The sequence below is a fragment of the Pectinophora gossypiella genome, chromosome 1 (genome assembly GCF_024362695.1).
Source record: "Pectinophora gossypiella chromosome 1, ilPecGoss1.1, whole genome shotgun sequence".
Lineage (NCBI taxonomy): Eukaryota > Metazoa > Arthropoda > Insecta > Lepidoptera > Gelechiidae > Pectinophora > Pectinophora gossypiella.
In genome coordinates this window covers 13832010-13851137 of record NC_065404.1, presented here as the reverse complement: position 1 = coordinate 13851137, position 19128 = coordinate 13832010, and the positions used below count along the sequence as shown (strand labels likewise).

Sequence of the window (19128 nt, the reverse complement as noted above, 5' to 3'; positions counted from 1 at the left end):
CGAAAGCCATCATTTCTTTTACTGCTCTATTATTTTCTCTATAAGTTCATCCATCGTTCACTGTCTAACAAAGACATCACAGTTATGAAATCCAATAACTTGATTGCCCAAACTTTCAGTATAGTTATAACAATCATTATTGGACATTAGTGGCTATTCACCGAACATTAGTCTTACGACCTTATGACGTATTTAGGGTTGTCACACATATGTTTTCGAATTTCATACAAAAACATTCTCAAAAAATGTTATTTAAAGTAAATAAATATAAAAAATAAGATTTTACGTTATAATATTAAACGACCACCAAAGTACATTGACCGAGCGTAACAAAATATCCCTGGAGTCTTCAAGTATTATGTCAATTTCAAAATCATTAACGCAGGAATTGGATAGGTCGAAAAAAGAAATCACAATACTAATCGTTCTTATTTCCCCAGCAAGTTTCTTTTCCCTAAAATTGTGAAAATAAAACCCCAATCTGGCAACCCTACGTATTATTTTCTAACGATTAGGTACCTACGATTGCTTACCTCTGTATTATTTGTATAACGACGATATGAGTTTGTGGTCGATCGTTGTAGATACAGTAAGCATATAAATTGGATTGCTCCATTCATTGTTCATTCATAACGATTTATGATTTGTATGATAGACGTGTTATGAAGAAAATATGATTCGGTTTTCTAAGTGGAGCCTAATGATAAGTAACGATTTGTATGTACTTTTATGTTACATTTCTAAAATGAAAATGTTCATTTTTAGTTTAAAATTAGAACGTCGATTGTAAAATACATGTCGTAATAACTAAATAGTATTCCCCCACTGGGCAGAGTATCGAGTTATCCGAAAATAGCTTACAACCTTCGACACAAATACCTATAACATGAACTGATGAATCGTATGATGACAAGAGGCCAGTGTTTGTTCACGCGGGAATATTAGTCAATTAGTCAAATCAGTTACTTTTTTCTAAACGTCAAAACACGAATTTGTACGAAAAAGCACACTCTCGACGTCATAGGAAAACGCGATAAAATGTCGGACTCATTCATAAATAAGTTAAATAAAAAAAGAAAATGTTTTTTGACAGTTTTGGACCTGTTTTTATTTATTACAATTTCATAATTTATTCCTTACCTAGGATACTCCCCAATTTAAATCAAAACAACAATAAAGTAAAACTCAAAATTCAAATTCTGATACACGATAAATCTCAATTCTATTCAATTCTCAATTATTTATTGCATTCCATGTAACAATGGGGTGTTACATAGGCATAGGAACTATAACATGGACCCTGTAGGTCACAGAAACGTTGAAGGGATGAGAGGTAGTGTGTATTAAAATTAAAACTTATCATTTAAAAATTCGTCTACAGTAGCTCTTTAGCTCAGTAGCTCTTTTTAATTAGCATTGTTTGTTTGTATCTAATAATTGATTGATGGAATTGATATTGATAAAAAATTGCCGCGAAAATGGCGTGGAAATACGATAATTCCCGCGGGACATTAAGAAAATAGGGGTACATTCTTTAAATACAATCATAAATACAAGAAAATAACTAGTCAATTTCTTACGCGCAAGAAGTAAAACGTATGACAAATATGGCTACGTGATACGCAAGACATGGTTTCTTGTGATTCCCACCTGCATATAACACAGGCTTTGAAGCGTAACCGTATAAATTCTGAAAAAGTAAATCAAATACTGAATAATACCAGCCCACTCTTACTCTGAGTAATTAAACAATTTTCCCCTACCCTGTCACTTGGATGACAGTAAAACTTTGAAAAATGAGCTTATTGTTATTCTTGTGTGAGACTATATAGGTATATATCCATTTAAGATGAACGTATATGCTACGTAGGTATAATATTACCACTTGTTGCGTAGAGCCGGTAACGCGTGCAAAAGCTGGGCGGCCCAATGAAGAAGAAAACTTGTTGAAGGTCAATGATTTTTTTTTGGAATTTACGTCATTTAGCAAGGTGTTATGGCTGAGGAGAAGAAATGACAAGAAACTGCAACAGTAACACATTTTTTAAATCAATGAGGGTATACATTACAAGTTATTTAATAACTAGAAGAACACATTTAATGCAAGACATTTTTGTTATTTAGGTAATCATCATTAATCTTTATATAAAGTAAGCGCTTCACATGAGCTTTAAATTTATTTTCTGACAAATTCAAAATACAACTGACTGAGACTAAATCTGACACATTCAAAACACTAAAAACGTGTACATAACCTCAAAAAAGATCGATATTTAGCATTATTGGAAATACTAAAAAAACAAAAGTAACTCTGGAATGAGGTCAATAAAAGGTAGCAGAGTATAAACAAGCACTCCTAACTCTGTTTTAGATGATTTATGTCATTTTCTGCAGCTTGCATTCAGCTTGATATTGTTTAATTTTTCTACTTCTCATTGTTTGGGTATTAATGTCCATCTATATGAGTACTTATCTCTTACATTTTAAGTGTGTAAAACGAAGCGAAACGAAGTTTGGTATTTATTTTTTATTAACCTGTCTATGGCCATTTCCAATCCACCTTTCAAAAACCTTTGGGCGAATTGTTGCGTTGACAGCGACTTTCCGAACGGTGACCCTCGCTACGGCGAGTCTCTTTACGGCGAGTGGCCTGGCCTTATTTTCACCCCTTTAAAATCTTACCGATCCTGCTATAAAATCGTTCTGATATATATCCTCTCAAATGTATAGACTCATATAAGTAAAAAGTAAGTAAAAAGAAAATTCCAATTTGTTCAATGCACGAAGCGTGCTATAATGCATTATAATAGTACAATCATTCATTTAAAATTCAGCACTGAAACGAATACAGGAGCTAGACTGTTGTTGTTAATTACTTCAATTATTCTTTAGTCTTATATTCTCTCTATATCTTTCAATTATATGAACTCTCAAAACGATCAATTAATTTGGATTATTTCAGACATTTCCCGCCGTTTGAAGTTTTCACGTCAATGTTTTCTCTTCTTCAGCACTACCTACTCGTTATCGGGCCGTTTCTCAATGTCATAATCCTCATAGATTTTATGCCGTTAACCGAGGGTTGTCAACTGCTAATCGTCGGGCATTTCTCTTCATTTATACCATTTGTCAGAGCTAAGTAGTGTCAAAAAGACACTGAACTAATTCAATTGGGTAGTTTCCTAGGTCAAAGATAAATTATGACATTATGATTGAGTAAAGACAGATGTAAAGGTGACAAAAAACGTTCTGTTTAACTTATTTATGAATTTTAATAAAAAATCTAATCAAAATCAAATCAAATATACTTTATTGCACACAACATACAAAACAAATTAACACAGATGATGATAGATACAGTACAATCTGGCGGCCTTATTGCTAAGCAGCAATTTCTTCCAGGCAACCAGTGGATAAAAAAATGTAAGTGTGTTACAGTTTGCTTTTTCATACAAATTTCATAGGAATTTCGTAATTTGACTAAGTACAAAGTAACTGATTTGACTAGTTGGAAACTACCCTACTATCAATTCGTTTGTCAAATGCAATATTCAAAATAATAAATTGATAAAGACTATCGATTGTTGCGTTTGAAAAACGTGTCTCAAACGCAGCCTGCTTTCAGGTGCGTGTTAACACTATCCATTTATCTACAAGTCACACTAAAATGATCACAGTAACTTTACAGCTATTATTTATTCTGTGACAGTAGCTAGAGTGGTTAATCGTCACCGGTTACCGTCACATGTAATCGACGACTAATGTACTTTTAATACAGGATAGTTTCCAGGTAATTTGGAGGCACCAGCGAAAGAAGCGCATTTGCCCACCGTGTGTGGCTTAATGGTAAACTAATTATTAAGGAGCCTTTTCGGTGAAGGGTTCCCAAATGTTATAAAAGAGTTGTAAGGCTCAGTGGCAGAGTTGGAAAGTTTAATATAAGTGTGATGTGGAAGCCTTAATAAAATATCGACTTACCGCCTACCGTGCGGTCTTTGCAAGAAATTTACAAAAGTTTGTTAAAACTAATAAATACTGATGTAAGACACCATGATTGACTCCACGACACAAACACTCGACTACACGACACGACACGACGCACACGACATGACACGATAGAAAAAGAATTCAGAAATGCGTTATCAGCTTCCCAGACTACCCCGGGGTCGAAAGACTAATGATCGGAATGACAAATAGCATGAGAACACTGTCTTTTCATTTATTGACTAAACACGACCTGTATATAAACACCGCGATTGCCGTAGGTGTCTGACCCTCTGTGAATCCCATGGTTAAGCCCCATGGCATAGGTGCCACGTAACGACACAAAAAGGGTAAAATTTCGAGGTGCCATGCGTTTAGTGGATACACAAATTGATTTTTATTATAGCCTTCTCCATGGATATTAGGGGGTGACAGATTTCTGACGGATGGTGACCTGATGGTCAGTGATGGTAGATTAATTGGATGTTTGTGTGAACAGACAACTGTCGTTTTATATTTTTTTATGATAATTTATGCATTAGATTCATGTTTGTCACTTTGTTATTGTATTGACAGAAGGCCGCTACACTTGGCAATGATTGTACCTATTTGTGAAATAAATAACTTTTTCATTATTATTTTTCATTGAATCTGCATAATGAATCATATAGTATTACAGATCTGAGGTCTGATGTTTTTCTATGTTTGCCGTTGTGGAAAAATAACTGAAGCGAAGTGTGTGACACATATAAAATAAAATACTTATATAACAGTGAACCTAAATACAGCATTTCACTACATTAAGCTTCAAGCAAACGTAATTGTTTTAAGTTCACAACCAACTTACGTCATTAAGCAAATTGTAATTATTACACGGATCTTATCAACAGAAGTAGGTGGCCAAAGACTACGCAATCACTAATGTTATATTACCTTTAATTGTACCTAGGGGACTCATTAGCTGTCACTTGCAGGAAAACATACCTAGAATCGTTGAGATAAAGATCGGAGCAGAGTGACAATAATAACAATAATGCAAGAACGCCCGTGTGCCAAATCGCATTTTAATTAGGAAGATAAGACAGGCCATTAGCTAGCAAATTACCCCCGGAGCTGTTTGTTTTATTTTATTTTTCGTTATCTGTTAATGTAACATCTTGTCCGTCAAATTGCCGGAACTGCGCGCCGTGAGTTGCAGCGGCTTAGCGGATCACACACTCACACGATATTAGATACATACAGTAAAATGTCGTTCCCGGGAACCCACTTTTCCCCACTTTGGAACATTCTCAGCAGTAAAAAGGCGCAGGATAATAGTACAACAAAGAACTATTTGAAAAAAGAAGCGGCCAGTGTCCTTACTATTAAAGAGTATTTAAAACATCCACTTTGGGAACGTCACATAAGCGAGTTTAAACATCGAACTAAGAATCTATAGGACCTACATTATTTTAGTTTTCGACGTGTCATAAGATAGACAATCCATGTGATCTCTATTCTGAGCTACATATTTTGTAGGCACGGCGTTTGCTTTCTCTGCGTATAATTTGTTTCATGAAAGAACTTCTTGATTTTCCTCTATTTCTCTTCTGTTATGTCTTTTCTTCGCGTCTTAATCTTAATAGTGTCTAATATGCACATTTTATAAACTAAATATTTGAAAAACTGTATAAGTATTTTAATGCCGCTCGCAGTGATACTATAACTTCTTTTCTGTACGTTGCGCGTTGGTTTAAATCCATCATAAGCTTTGTTTTAACTCGCTTTTATGTGCAAATTGTATCTTCTTAGCAAAACATATATTATATTTTTTTCAAAAATATAACAGCTCGGGATCTGAACCATTGAATTTGTCTTTGTAAGTTTGATCATGTTTGATTCATGTTTAGATCAATTTATATCACGTGGTTTCCTCCTGGAAACCAATCCTTTGCTGCCCGGTTAATGGCAAAAGGATTATGCCCTATTACATGGGACTTAAACATAGCTGGCGAGGAGTGGGGAGTGTAGGTATACTATACACATCTGCCTACCCCTTCGGGGATTCGGGCGTGATGCTTTATTTATGTAAGCATGTATATTTATAAGTTTTACAATCATACTAATAAACTCAATTAGATACATCATTATTTTATTATTTTTTCCACGAAATAAGCTAGAGTCGAGTTTACGTTTTGTATTATTCGAGTTTGTGTACCGGTTGATACCGGCTTTGTATGTTCTGTGTGCATTGAGCTTAACAACAGGAATAGTATTTAAAGCCTTAGCTGTGTCACCACTTTCAAAGCACTCTCCTGCGCCTTATCTGCGCATAGTAAAACAGACAGGAGTCGCCTCAGCTAGACGGCATTATTTTTACGAGGCTCCATACAAAACGTTTCCAGAGCCTTTTATTATTTTTTCTCGTCGGTGGGGCCGCGCGTGCGCCCTAATGCGTCCCCGTGATAACTCTCACTTTTCCATCCTTTTATATCCATATCACCCTCGGACTTTTTAGCATAATGGGACCCTCAATTCTGACACTTAAAGGTGTGGTCCCTAAAGACGATTTTATTTTTATAAAGCCTTCATTTGAAATTCCAAAAACATAAGTCATTTGTAAAGTTATCTGCACTTTATTTAGAAGTAAGATTTGTTTTATTTTTTGTTTTTAATTTCGTCAGTTCGTAACAAATGCTTGGAATTTTCAACATAGTTTTTGATAGTAAATTGTTTGGTGACAGTTACGAGATTTTTTAACTAAGTTTTACTGCTTGTGAGGTATGCGACCAGTTTTATTATGAAGTTCACTGTGAATCAATAGAACCTTTGAATGATTAATTTGTAAAGCTTTTAGGGAGAAAACACGTTATAATTTAATTTAGTCTGTGTAATAATGTACGTTATAAAGAAGTCCGAACCAATGAGGGACTTTACAGCTGTAAAGTCGTACATTATTACACAGACTAAATTAAATTATAACCATGTTTTCTCTCTAAAAGCTTTACAAATTAATCATTAAAAGGTTCTATTGATTACGTTCACGAAAAACAATATAGATGGCGTTGTACAGCTTTAAAGTGATAATTACCCATTTTCTCATTATACTTAGTAAATAATTATTCCAAAATAAAATGTAATGCCAGAAGCATAATATATAAAAATAATCGTTGCTTGATATTCGGATCACATTATGTATAGAATTATGTAGCTACCTATATAGCTTCTCTTTTTGATTAGAATAATGATGGATGGAAGATGTGTTGTGCCTGGGTGTAGGTAATACCAAGGGTCATCACTAATACCCAAAAACAAAGATAAAAGATACATTATGTTATACATGAAATTAGAAGGTTAAACGAAGGAAAATACAGCGCCATCTATATTGTTTTTGAGAAACGTAAACGTCTTGCCTTTTAATTCATTCGTCTTCGTATATAGCCGCAAAATTAGTACCTAAAGACAGATTATCTTGTATATGAACAAAGACTTAATATGAAAGCTCATATTGATCGACACAGACCATGATAAAAACAATAATTATTTGTAATTACGTAGGTACTTATGACGTAATTGTAAGGAAGATGAATCAACATTATTTAATATAATTAATTTATATTGATTGGAATTATTATTACGAAAGTTATTAACTTATTACAATCTTTAAGTAGCTTTTTTAGCTTACCCACTTCGTACAATTATTTAGATACTTTGGATAATCATAATATCCTGTCCATACATGGCCAGAGCAGGAAATTATTTCCTTTATGATTAAAGTACTCATCACACCACATTAAATAGAGTCTTTAAATACTAAATTATATTCTTACACGCTATCAATATCATCATTTCGTATTGTAATTATACAACTATCCAAACGAGCTTTCACACTTGCAATTTTTTTCATGTAATAGTTCGATTATCCGCCCATTTTAAAAAGAGCTTCAAAACCCATTACCGTGAATTTGAATTTTAAAATAAACTAGTGGATTTGAGGGTCTAGTTATTTTGGTCGATTGATGGATCAACTTTCTACTTGTAATGAAAATTTACAAGTATAGATTATCATACAGGACGAGTAATGATATTGCCATAATAGGTTCTAATGTTTATGCTTAAAACAGCTTTAGGGATAATAATTATGCACAAGGGAATGCAATCAAAATGTGGTAATGACTTAGTAGATTTGTATGCACGAAGCAGATGTTTCGAATTGTTATAATCATAATTAGCGATGGTAATGAAAATTAAAACTTGTAGTTTTTGTAGAAAAATATAGGTAGTATGTTAGCTGCATAAATTACCATCAGGATTGCAAGGGGAAATGAATCGAGAATGTAAAATAAAACTAGAGAGCAAGGTGCAACTAATTATCGAACGTTATTACTATGAACTTTAAATAATACTTAAGTGCATTGGAGTAATAAAAATAAATTAAATTAAAAAATAAAGCAAAGAAATTAAACCACTAAAGCTTCGGGCGAGGTTGTATGTCGTAGAATCATTGTATTCCTATGCATGAATGAAAATGTAGAATCTGGTATTGTTAAGAAACTCATCAAAAAACAACATAATAACAAATGACAGACGTTTATGACTATATTCCGAATTGGGCTAGTAGTCCAATTGTTGAGCATGCACGCTTCACATGAGCTAACGAAGAAATGAAGGGAAAATATCGAAAAATTCTGACTCAGACCGGATTTAAACTCGCAACTCGTGTCAAATAAAGACGAGTGAGTATCCGAATCAGAATGTTGCGATCTTTTTCGACCAAGTATAAATGCAATAAAAACAAAAGAAAAAACATTAGTCTAAAGAAAGTTGATGAACGCCACAAAAGTTCAAAATTATTTGCAAACCCAAGATCACTCACACTAGGTATACCTATAGGTACTACTATTGAAAAATTTAAATTTTTATCGCTTCGTCGAAAACACCTGCCTTCCGTATATGTGAGCATTGTGGCCGTACAAATTCCGTATATTAATTAGCTTGTAATAACGCAGGATACATTGCCTTTAGTGGTTATTTTGCAAAAAGCGCGTAAGGCGCTAGGCTGTAAACGAAGCGAAGGCAGAATTGCTAAACAGCCGCTAAAACAGCTGGTGTAGGGTGAAAGTAATGACTCGGATGACTGTAGCGTTTTTACTGGCAACACTAAATAGAATGCATAGAAATATGGTGTAAATTTTAGACGTAATTTATTGTTTTATGTACGCGTATATGAGTAATTCTAAATTGCATTCTTGTTTTGTTATGCGGTCACGAACGTTGTGTTTTAGAACACTACTAGTACGTATATCGTACACGTCACTTATATTTATAAATGCGTTTACTTACTTCTATATACCTATACAGGTGTTAGTGACATCGTAACAAAAACTTTGCGGAGTGATTCAGACCATGATTCTGAGTTGATTTCAAGTGGAATTTTCCTTTACAAATGTATGGAACTGAAAATAATCTAAAAAAGACATAAAGCGAAGGTTGGCGCAGGAAGACCTAGACAAGACATTGACCACATTGAAGATGCCCTTGGAAAAGGTTCAGTACAATCTACTCTGAATGTATATGAAACGTCGTGTATGAAATGGTTGATGAAAGTGGAGGAAGCAAGAGAAATGTGTCAGGATCGAAGCAAATGGAATTCCATAATCTCTGCTTACCCAGGTGGGAAATAGGCGTGAGTTTAGTGTACGTATATTTAATATTAAGAATATTCCTTTGAAGAATTTATTGAAAAAATCTTTGCGTTTACGAATGTAGTATTAAATCATTTAATAACTAGATATTAATCAATAAATATCAACAAGATTATTTTTATACCTTTTAATTTATAAATACATAGGTAGTTGATCTTTGCGGTTTCCACTAGGCCTTACCAATATTCAAATATCACCACAACATCGAATAAAAAAATAATCAACTATTAATTATAAAGGGGCACTCATAATTACTTAGAAATATCGATTGGCGCAGATATCATCAGTGGTAACAGTCATATAATAATATACTTAGAACCGGAATTTGAACCATTATAGTGGGTTCTTACGGTATAACTGAATTATGGTGAGTTGCATAAAGGTAGGTTTTTGCCTGAGGACGTATTTAGCACATTGAATACGATAGTAGTTTAGTGTACGACTGAAGTTAACAAACTGTAGGTTAAGTTAGGGGTGATCAACCTGCAATGTCCTAACCAAACCAGGGCTCACAAAGATCACAAAGTGATTTTTGTGGTATTACCCCACCGGGATTCCAACCTGGGACCTCCAGATCGTGAGCCCAACTCTTTACCACTGGACCACGGAAGCCGTTAGTGAGTTTTATGTTATAAACTTGAAAGTAATGAATGCCATTCGAGGAATATCTACTATCAACCACATTGAGAATCCCGGGATGCCTTCCAAACTATTTAAAACTCTGACTTTGTAAGGTATACAGTATCAAGTATCAAGTATCAACCCTAAGTATCAAGACTGTTTACGCTTGTTCGTGTATCTAAGTATTAAACCTTTTCAGCAGCTGATGATCTATTACTTCATCATCGCTTCTAAATACTTGAAGGACCCGGATACCCACCCCGACGACGGCGTGGTCGATGATTGCCCATCTGGTCACTCGCAGGCTTGTTGTCCTAAATTTTATACCTGGTGAGAGCCCTTAGCGCTCCCTATTTGTCCGGGAAAGTAGTTAATGTCAGGTTCTTCAGGGTTCAGATTCCACCAACTTCTTTCTCTCTCTCTCTATTTAAGAGCTGCGCTCTTGTCGGTGGAGTAACCGCCATTCCTCTCTTCTTCCCGCCAAAACCTTCACCTCCAGATACGACACGACCTGCACCTTCTCTTTTATTTGTTTCATAAATGTTATCCTAGGTCTACCCCTTCCTCTCTTCCCTTCAATTTTTCCTTCTATAATGTTTGTTATAAATGAATCGTGTCGTATCAGGTGGCCAATCATATTTCCTCTCCGGTTCTCTATAGTCTTCAATATGGTTCTCTTTTCTTCAACTCTTTCCAGCACTTTTTCATTTGACACCATTTCAGTCAACTTCTTTAGGCTTCGTTTATATTTATATGTATGTTGGCAACATCCAACAAATATGGTATTATTTTATTTTATAAAATGGCAACATTACTTCCTCTACGATCGCGCGTCAATAACGTGTTTGCAACAATATTTATGTGCGCCGTTACTGTTCTCGTACCATTAAGATCTCACCGTATACAGGGTATTAGTGATATCGGACCGAATAGGTATATACTGAGGGGTGATTTCCCATCGTAAAAGAATATAATGGAAAATGATTAAAAAGACTCAATTTTCTGACGGAAAATTCTGCTCGATATTGACTCAGAAACATGAGCAGCATCATTCTTAACACCCTGTATGTGACGAAGAAGATTCACTCATGTACTCAAGGATTGCGTCTTTATAATCATTGTATCCAATTACTCATGTTTGTTGGTGCAATCTACCCCCGGAAGCGTCTTGTTAGGGCGCGTGACGTCACGATGCCTGGTACGGAAGGGGCGAAAAAGGGCGTAAAAGGGCGAAAGAGGGGGAAAGAGGGGGGAAACTTAAGAGAGGTTTCATTGATTCATTTCAAAAGGTGCTATGATGTGTGCTACTGGCCGTTAAAATATTCCGAATAGAATACAAATATTCTTTCTGGCATACAAAAAAGAAAGAAACTAGAAGATGAAGTCTTCTTTATAGAAAGAAGATAATTATTGCAAAAAATGTTACCCGACGTTCCGAAAGTAAGATGATCTATACTTAGGAGTACTATTTGCCTAAGTAAGTATGTATGTTGGGTACTTACAGAACCATGTCAGGAGCCGTTGGCAGCTTAATAGCAAGGCACCAGGACTGATGAGGTCATTGATGTCATAACCCACAAGAGGGAAAAAGATAGTGGCAGCTCTTTCATTTGAGATAAACCATGGAAGTGAAACCATGAGTAAAAATTAGTTGCAAATAAAACTGCCACCTCCATAAAATATATAAATTTTTATAGTCGTATTAGGTATTCGAGCATAAGGAAAAAGAACCCAAGATGACCATAAAATTGAAGCTAATACCTTTATTTCTCTTGAAGTTAGACGTAATACTTTATAGCTGTCTAATTGATGGTATAGAGTAAATGAACTTAATCGCCACAACTTTGTAGGTATGTTTATGAACATAATAGCCGATGCGCGTCGTAAAAACTCAATAAAATCTGTGCTATTCGCAAGCGCGAGTGATTATTATATCACCGCTAATTGTACGTATTTTACTTATTTTGTGTTTGATTTCTTTATGTTTGGACGTAATGACCGTTGTTTTATTGGGTGGTTTATATAGGTTATAATTGGTGGTCAATTGGAACTTCGTTAGGACTATATCTCACTAGGACACCGTGGAAAGAACTCCAAAAAAAATATGTTGTTGACAGATTGACACCTGGGAGGTAAAAAGGCCACATCAAAGCAATTCGTCTAAAAAGCGTTATTGCAGTTTGACATTTGCATCATCATCATCATCATCATAAAAGTAAGTGCGCAATGCAATCAAATATCAAATAGCAATATTGCTTTTCAGATGAATTGCTTTAATGTGACCTTTTTAACCCCCCAGGTGCCTTGTTGGTTGCACAAATACACAAATGCATACATTTTGTTGGTGGCGCGACCGTGGTTGCGTTACCTGAATTGTATTAATGTTTATTTTATTTATTTATTTATAAAAGGTACACCAACAGCTTAAAATATATATAATAAAATAAAAATTAAGTATATAAGAAATTGAACTGTTACATGAACCAAAAGGTGCACACAACATTTGCAGTGTAAGATAACGTAATGTTAACACATTAACGGACACAACGGCTTCAGGCGACGTTCCGATCCCAAATGTCATTCTATTATAAATGTAAGGTCAATGACCGGTGGTCGATCTCCATGAAAGTGTTAACAAGAGAGTCACTCCTTCGAGGTGACTCCTACGTAGGATGATAAACACCATGGAACACTTTTAAGATGTTTTCTTCGCAACCGTGCATGTAATTATTATATTCGGATGACATATTATAAACCTTACCTCATTGCAAATCGAAATTCATCCACTGTCAGAATTACCAGGTATATATGGAATTATAATCACTGACACAGAACAGAAATCGTCGACTTTTCGACGACGTTTTATTCAATTGAACAATTCGGATGCTTTGCCATCCAGTGGTATTAAGTAAGTACGCGCCAAATTCTTCTGATGACGTCGTCAGAGTTTTCAAATAAACAAAACAAAAATCGATCTTCTCTGTTCTGTGATTTTACCTTTTGTTATTTTCGTATAAAACTGATAATTCTGGCAGCTAGGTTTTATAACAGGGAGCACAAATTGGTATTTACGTTCTATCATGCAAAGACTGGATATTCTTGGCCAGTATGGCCAGTATCTTTTAGCCCAAATGGGTTTTGAAACGATTTTGACTAATATAACAAAAGCATTTAAAATTGCAATTGCAATAAGTTCGCGGACTCACCATCATTCGCGGTCGCGGTCCCGTCGGCCGGTCCATCGTCCTCTCCGCCAACCAAATTCCTGATGGTGAAGGATGTCGTCTTCCTCACGGGCACTTCCCCTGTCACTGCTGTGACGTCACACGCCGGGTCCCCATTCACTATCTCCCTACACTCCGCACCGTTCATACCCCCCATCGGCAAAGGTTCCGTTCCCTCCAGCTCCGGCCGGCGAGTCGTCAAGTCCATCTTCAAAGTTGGCAACACTGACTTTCTTCAAAATTCGAAAATCCCCACTTTCGTTCTTTGACATTTTAGTCACACATTGGAAATCATTTTGGAATGTTGTGCACACTGGAGTTATCTGTTATCACTGGTTACGATTCGCAAAATTCTTCATTGCATATTACGAAATAGATTAAATTATTGAATTTTATCGTTTTCACGGTGGTAATTTCCATTTGTTGCTAGACTTTTCTTTGTTAGTTTTTCCCAGGCAGCACTAATTATCCATTTGTCGCAATTATTTTGCACAGTCATTCGATCACTAATGTCACTTTTGTTCGAAAATGAATGGGTTAGAGGAAAGGTAGAGTAGTGTTTTTCTTAGAGTAGCTGGTTTGAGATGCCGGTGTTGCGAATTTGTGTGAAGCCGGCGGGAGTTGCGAATATTGGCGAGAATGGCGGTGGTGGTACGCGCGCCGGGTCCGCGCTAGCGAGGGCGACTGGTGCCGTTCCCTCTTGCGCTCGCACTCTCGCGGCCCTCCCACACGCCTCCGAGGCGGGGCCAAGCGCCCTCCCATTACCTCCGCTATAAACATTTGTACTGCAACTTTTTAATCGACAATTACTTCAATTGCGCGACTTTTTCACACGATCGATTTGTTTTAATGAGCTGTAATTGCCTTTATTGATACGGGACCGACGAGTGTCAGCCACGTTTAGGTTTTTCCGTTAATTCTCTATACTTATGTAGTTCAAACAAGAGATGTTTGATCTTTTATTAAAACAAAAAGTATGTGGTTATAGGTTTTATTGGCATTCGCGTTGATTGGATTGCATTGTTTGTTGGCGAGTGTCTAGTAGCGATGCCTGCAGTCCGACTGGTTATAAATTCTAGTTAGGGCTCAATCCTCGCCTCGCTCACGGCTACAACTGAATTTATTGAGTGGAGATATTTCCTTTTCATTATAATAACTATCTACATATCTATATCAAGAATTCGATTTTACACAATTATTACATACCGGTTTTAATCTACAAAAGGAGCACTGAATAAATTCCTGACAATATCTAATAACAATTCAAATTGCCGTCTCTTTGAACATTGACTTATTATTTTTTTTATTATTTTCTTTGACAACTTTCCACTCAATCTACAGTTAGAGTCAAATCGTCATTTCTCGCTTCCTATTCAGCGGGACATATCAATGGTCACAATCAATATTTGTAAAAGCTATTCACATATAAATCGCGGTTTGTGCGTCGGCCGCGCCGGCGCACGTCAAAGCGAGCGAGCCAGCGGGGCGTCCGACCAATCATACCGGGAATATAGGCAGTCGCCCAAACTGATTCTATTTGTATGGTAATGCACTCATTACCACCAACAAAAAGGAGGGTAGACAGACACCTTAGGAATTTATGGGGCGCTGTCAAAAAAGTTTGTCCGTAGAAGGGTTAATGAAATAGTTGTTGGACTATTTTGTTTTTGTTTCTTGTTTGAATAGGTTTGTCGTTTAGAGTTCGGTTATATAATCGGGAAAATAATTTGTTTTCGTTTATGTTAATAAAAAATAATCTGCATTTAAAACCTTTTCTTTCCTCTAAAACTAGAGGCGCAGGTTATGTACATTCTCTACTCTCCATCATCTTCTGAAAGTAAAGAAAAATGATTCTTACACTAAGTTAAATACGCCTTACAATATATGAAGTTCATGTCCTTTCTAAAGTGCTCTCTCTACTCTTAGTCTCTAGATTAGTCGTTAAAATACAATTTTAACTCCTAAATTCCAAGTGTTAACCTATCTCCGGCACTGTGTAGATAGACGCATCAACAGTGGTCATACAAAGAAGAGCAAAACCTAAACCACAATCGTACTTCCGTTATCATTAGAAATCAAACGGTAATGACAACCGTCTTTCCCTCCCAATCTGGACGCCGGTGGGCGGTGCCATAGAAACGTACAAGTCATCATTTACATCGTCTATCTTGGCTTAAGTAATAAAAAAATATACTATTTACATCGAGATGAAAAGAGCCGAAATTCTTTCTTTCAACTACCGTTCTGTTTGCTCAAGGCGGACGTACCAATATTGAATCAATAAATAAATTAGTAGCTAGGCGCACTTTGTAAGCGATATGCCGACAAACTAGAGGAGATGTTTTGGGGATGCGCAGTTAGGACTTGGATCCGTCAATGCACCCATCCAATGGATTCAACATGTTTGATTGAGAATTGAGGACCTACGAATAATTAGACGTGTTTCGATTGCTTGTTAAGTTTATCACGTGAACATGAAAAAGAAAAAAGAAATTGTAAGTACCTTGCGAAACTGTTCATTACCTACTGTAATGAAGAATTGAATCGTAACGTATTGGAGCATCAGAAGATGCGGTGGGCTCGTTATATACCTAGTACTCTAGACCTGGTCTTTCAAAACATCCTGAAATTATTTCTTTGATCATTAATATTCGTAGAGGTCTTGCTCTTTCGGCCCTATCACTTACATTCGCGTAGCTTTCGTGTCAATTAAGTATCAATATTTAAAACCTTTTATCCTTAAAGGTTTTCATATATTAATTGAAATCATCCCTCAAGAACCCAATTGACTAGCCAGTGCCCAATTTCACGGCGATGTCGGCTGCGCATCCCGCAAGTCACTGGCGCGCAATCAGCGGCTTTGTTTCATGCGCCCGCGCCGGCGCCCGCCTCACCGACTCGTTGCTAACCTTATTTATTAAGTAAGTACCTCCAAAAGGTCTTTTACCCGACCGCGCAAAGGCAGGTTTATGAATTGTACTTTTTCTGTGTATAAGAAGCTTTTAATTTAGTGGAAGGTTTTGACTAGAATTTATCCACAAACCAGGAAAAACCATTTACTAAGCGCTTACAACTAACAACTACGGGGTAAGTATAAATCCCAATGATGTGGGAACAAAAATTTGTAGGTATCTATTGTTTGATTGACCCTTTTAGAAACCTTTTAATTTGTATTGTAGTTAATTTGAGGTTGGAAAATAAACTGTTTATTAGGTACCTTCGTCTATTAGGTACTTACCTATATTTTGCAACATATGACAACATCAACAAGGCTGCCACAATCAAAAGCTACGTATCTTTCGGTAGCCGACCTCAGTCCAAACTCAACTCTGGAGCTACTGTCGAAAAAGCTATTAGTTCTGTAATGAAGTAGGGTTTGGGAGGCGGCGCCGGGCGGCGGCGTAATTACAAAATTTAATACTTCAGCCTCCATGTTTCGCAAATCATCGTCCCTCATTAACGAGGACATGGTACTGATCAACGCACAAGTGATTATGATGGAAAGGGCCAGAAATAAATAATAATTGTTGATAAAAAAAAACGATTTGAGGGTTTGTTAGTCGATTAAAAAGAATGTCAGATGAGAGTCATCAACAGTGCGAATTGTTTTTCTCGCCAAGTAGTACCTACCTACATTTCAATTGAGTCAACCTATTATTATAGTTTATTCTATGCCAATAAGTCTTATAAGTGCGTCTTCTTTCTCAGTTTTTCACTATTTGATGAGTGATGATATGTGCGAATTGATCACGACACATTTACTATAAGAGAACTGAAGCGAGTTACAGAGTAGAGTTGAAAGGAGTCTCTGCATGCGATCTTATAAGTTTACAAGAGTGAAATAGTCACAGCACTAGTTATGCTGTCTCGAAATGTTTGGAATATGACTTATGTTCATACATAGCTGGCAACTCATAGCTGCCGAGGTTTTTCTTGCAGCTTCTTTTCTCCGGTTATACAGGTTGTGAGAAGCTGCAGTAGTTTGAGGCGGATGAGACGATTGTGAAGTAAAAATTGACGATTCAAAGTGTAACTATGTTACGTACTTTTGGAATTTGAATTTGAATATAATAAAACATTAAGTTAGAGATAACATTGTACGTTATAAAAATATTTTAACAGAATGTAAGTACATTAAAATTTTAAATATCTTCAATAAATTTAGAATATCTCTTAAGTTTCCAGTAAAATAGTACTTATACAAACTTTTCTCCCCGGCTATGCCCGCGGTGGGCAATGTAAATTGAATTAGTGGGCGTGCCGTGCCGTACCGACGCACACGCCATTTTTCTTTATATTAATATTCTTAATTATTACGATGACGAGCTAGCAACAATCACGGTGAAATATTACGTTGTTTTTCAAAATTATTTATCTGGTTTAGAATATTGTACCCGTTGGGCATAATTTTGTAAAATAGCGGATAAGTATATGTACAAATTTAGTAAATACAAACAATTTGCTGAAAATCAGCGCCATAATCTAACTACAGCTATGTTATGACTTTTGCTGCGCTGCAACAGTTTCGGCATTATTTATAATTCAATTGTTAATTACTACCACTAAACAATGTGTAAATTAAATATGTATTTTTTTGCCGAATAAATATTTTTCTTTATTCTTTCTTTCTTCTATACACCATCCGATAGTATTAGCAAAATGGTAAATACATGAGTAACTTTTATTCAACCAATCGATCAATAATTAAATAATTTAATAAAAGAAATGTTGAAATGAGGAATATTCGAACGTACGTACTGTTAAAATTAGATTCATAGCATTCGTTTACCTATGGCAAAAATTTCAGTGTAAAATTGCAATATAAAAAGTTTCATATGCAATACAATACGAAAACTCTTTATTACACAAACACTCAAGAAAAATAACAATTACAAATAGGACAAAAGATGTACAATAGGCCTTATAGCTAAACAGCAATCTCTTCCAGGCAACTTCAGGACGACAGAAGCTGTAATAATCGGGGACAATTGGTTATGTAATTACATAAACACATGCTCACTAATTGTTTAATAACCTTCAACAAAGGTATTTGTGCTATATTTTATGTAACTTTGAGCTATCAATGTAAAAACAAATCTTTACCAACAGCCGCTTCTGAATTGAAAAGACCCAACACGGCCCTCTAAAAAACCTTTGAATCCAGAATAAACAACTTAAAACCACAAATAAACCAAATTGGACACAGTGCAAGCTATAGATACGGACCCTGGACCAAATTGAGTTATCTCCCATCTGGTTTTTTGGCCTCAAACTCTGAAAGCAAGGGTTGACCAAATTGCTTGGTCATCGTGTCGTGGGTTATTGACTTCCCTGGCCTTGTGAGATGATTGGTTTTTGCCTTGTATGACAACACGTAATGATAAGGGGTTCAGGTTTTTAAGGTGTCTGTTAATTGCTTGCGGTTTCGATTTTAGTTTCCATATTGTCGAGTTCTATTATAATATTCCTAAGTATAATTTGTAATTGGTTTATTAGTTGGGAGGATTCCAGAGAAATGCATTTTTGAGGTAAGCGATAACCAGTATTGGACTTTGGGTTTACCCTTCGCGGGTTGGACAGACAGTCGCTTGTGTAAAAAATCGGACCTGTCAAAT

General features: G+C 35.9%; 2 protein-coding genes across 2 annotated transcripts in view; both read right to left on the bottom strand.

Moving 5' to 3' along the window:
* Positions 1-13721, bottom strand: part of LOC126367452 (homeobox protein aristaless-like) — a 64624-nt gene extending 50903 nt beyond the window's left edge. The window contains exon 1 of the mRNA XM_050010964.1: positions 13496-13721. Within this exon, the coding sequence (XP_049866921.1) occupies positions 13496-13721 (226 nt within the window). The remainder of the gene's footprint in view (positions 1-13495) is intronic.
* LOC126370606 (homeobox protein aristaless-like) overlaps positions 1-14211 on the bottom strand; it is a 66574-nt gene extending 52363 nt beyond the window's left edge. The window contains exon 1 of the mRNA XM_050015570.1: positions 13496-14211. Coding sequence (XP_049871527.1) covers positions 13496-13721 — 226 coding nt within the window. The 5' untranslated portion in view covers positions 13722-14211. The remainder of the gene's footprint in view (positions 1-13495) is intronic.
* Between the last annotated feature and the right edge of the window lie 4917 nt (positions 14212-19128).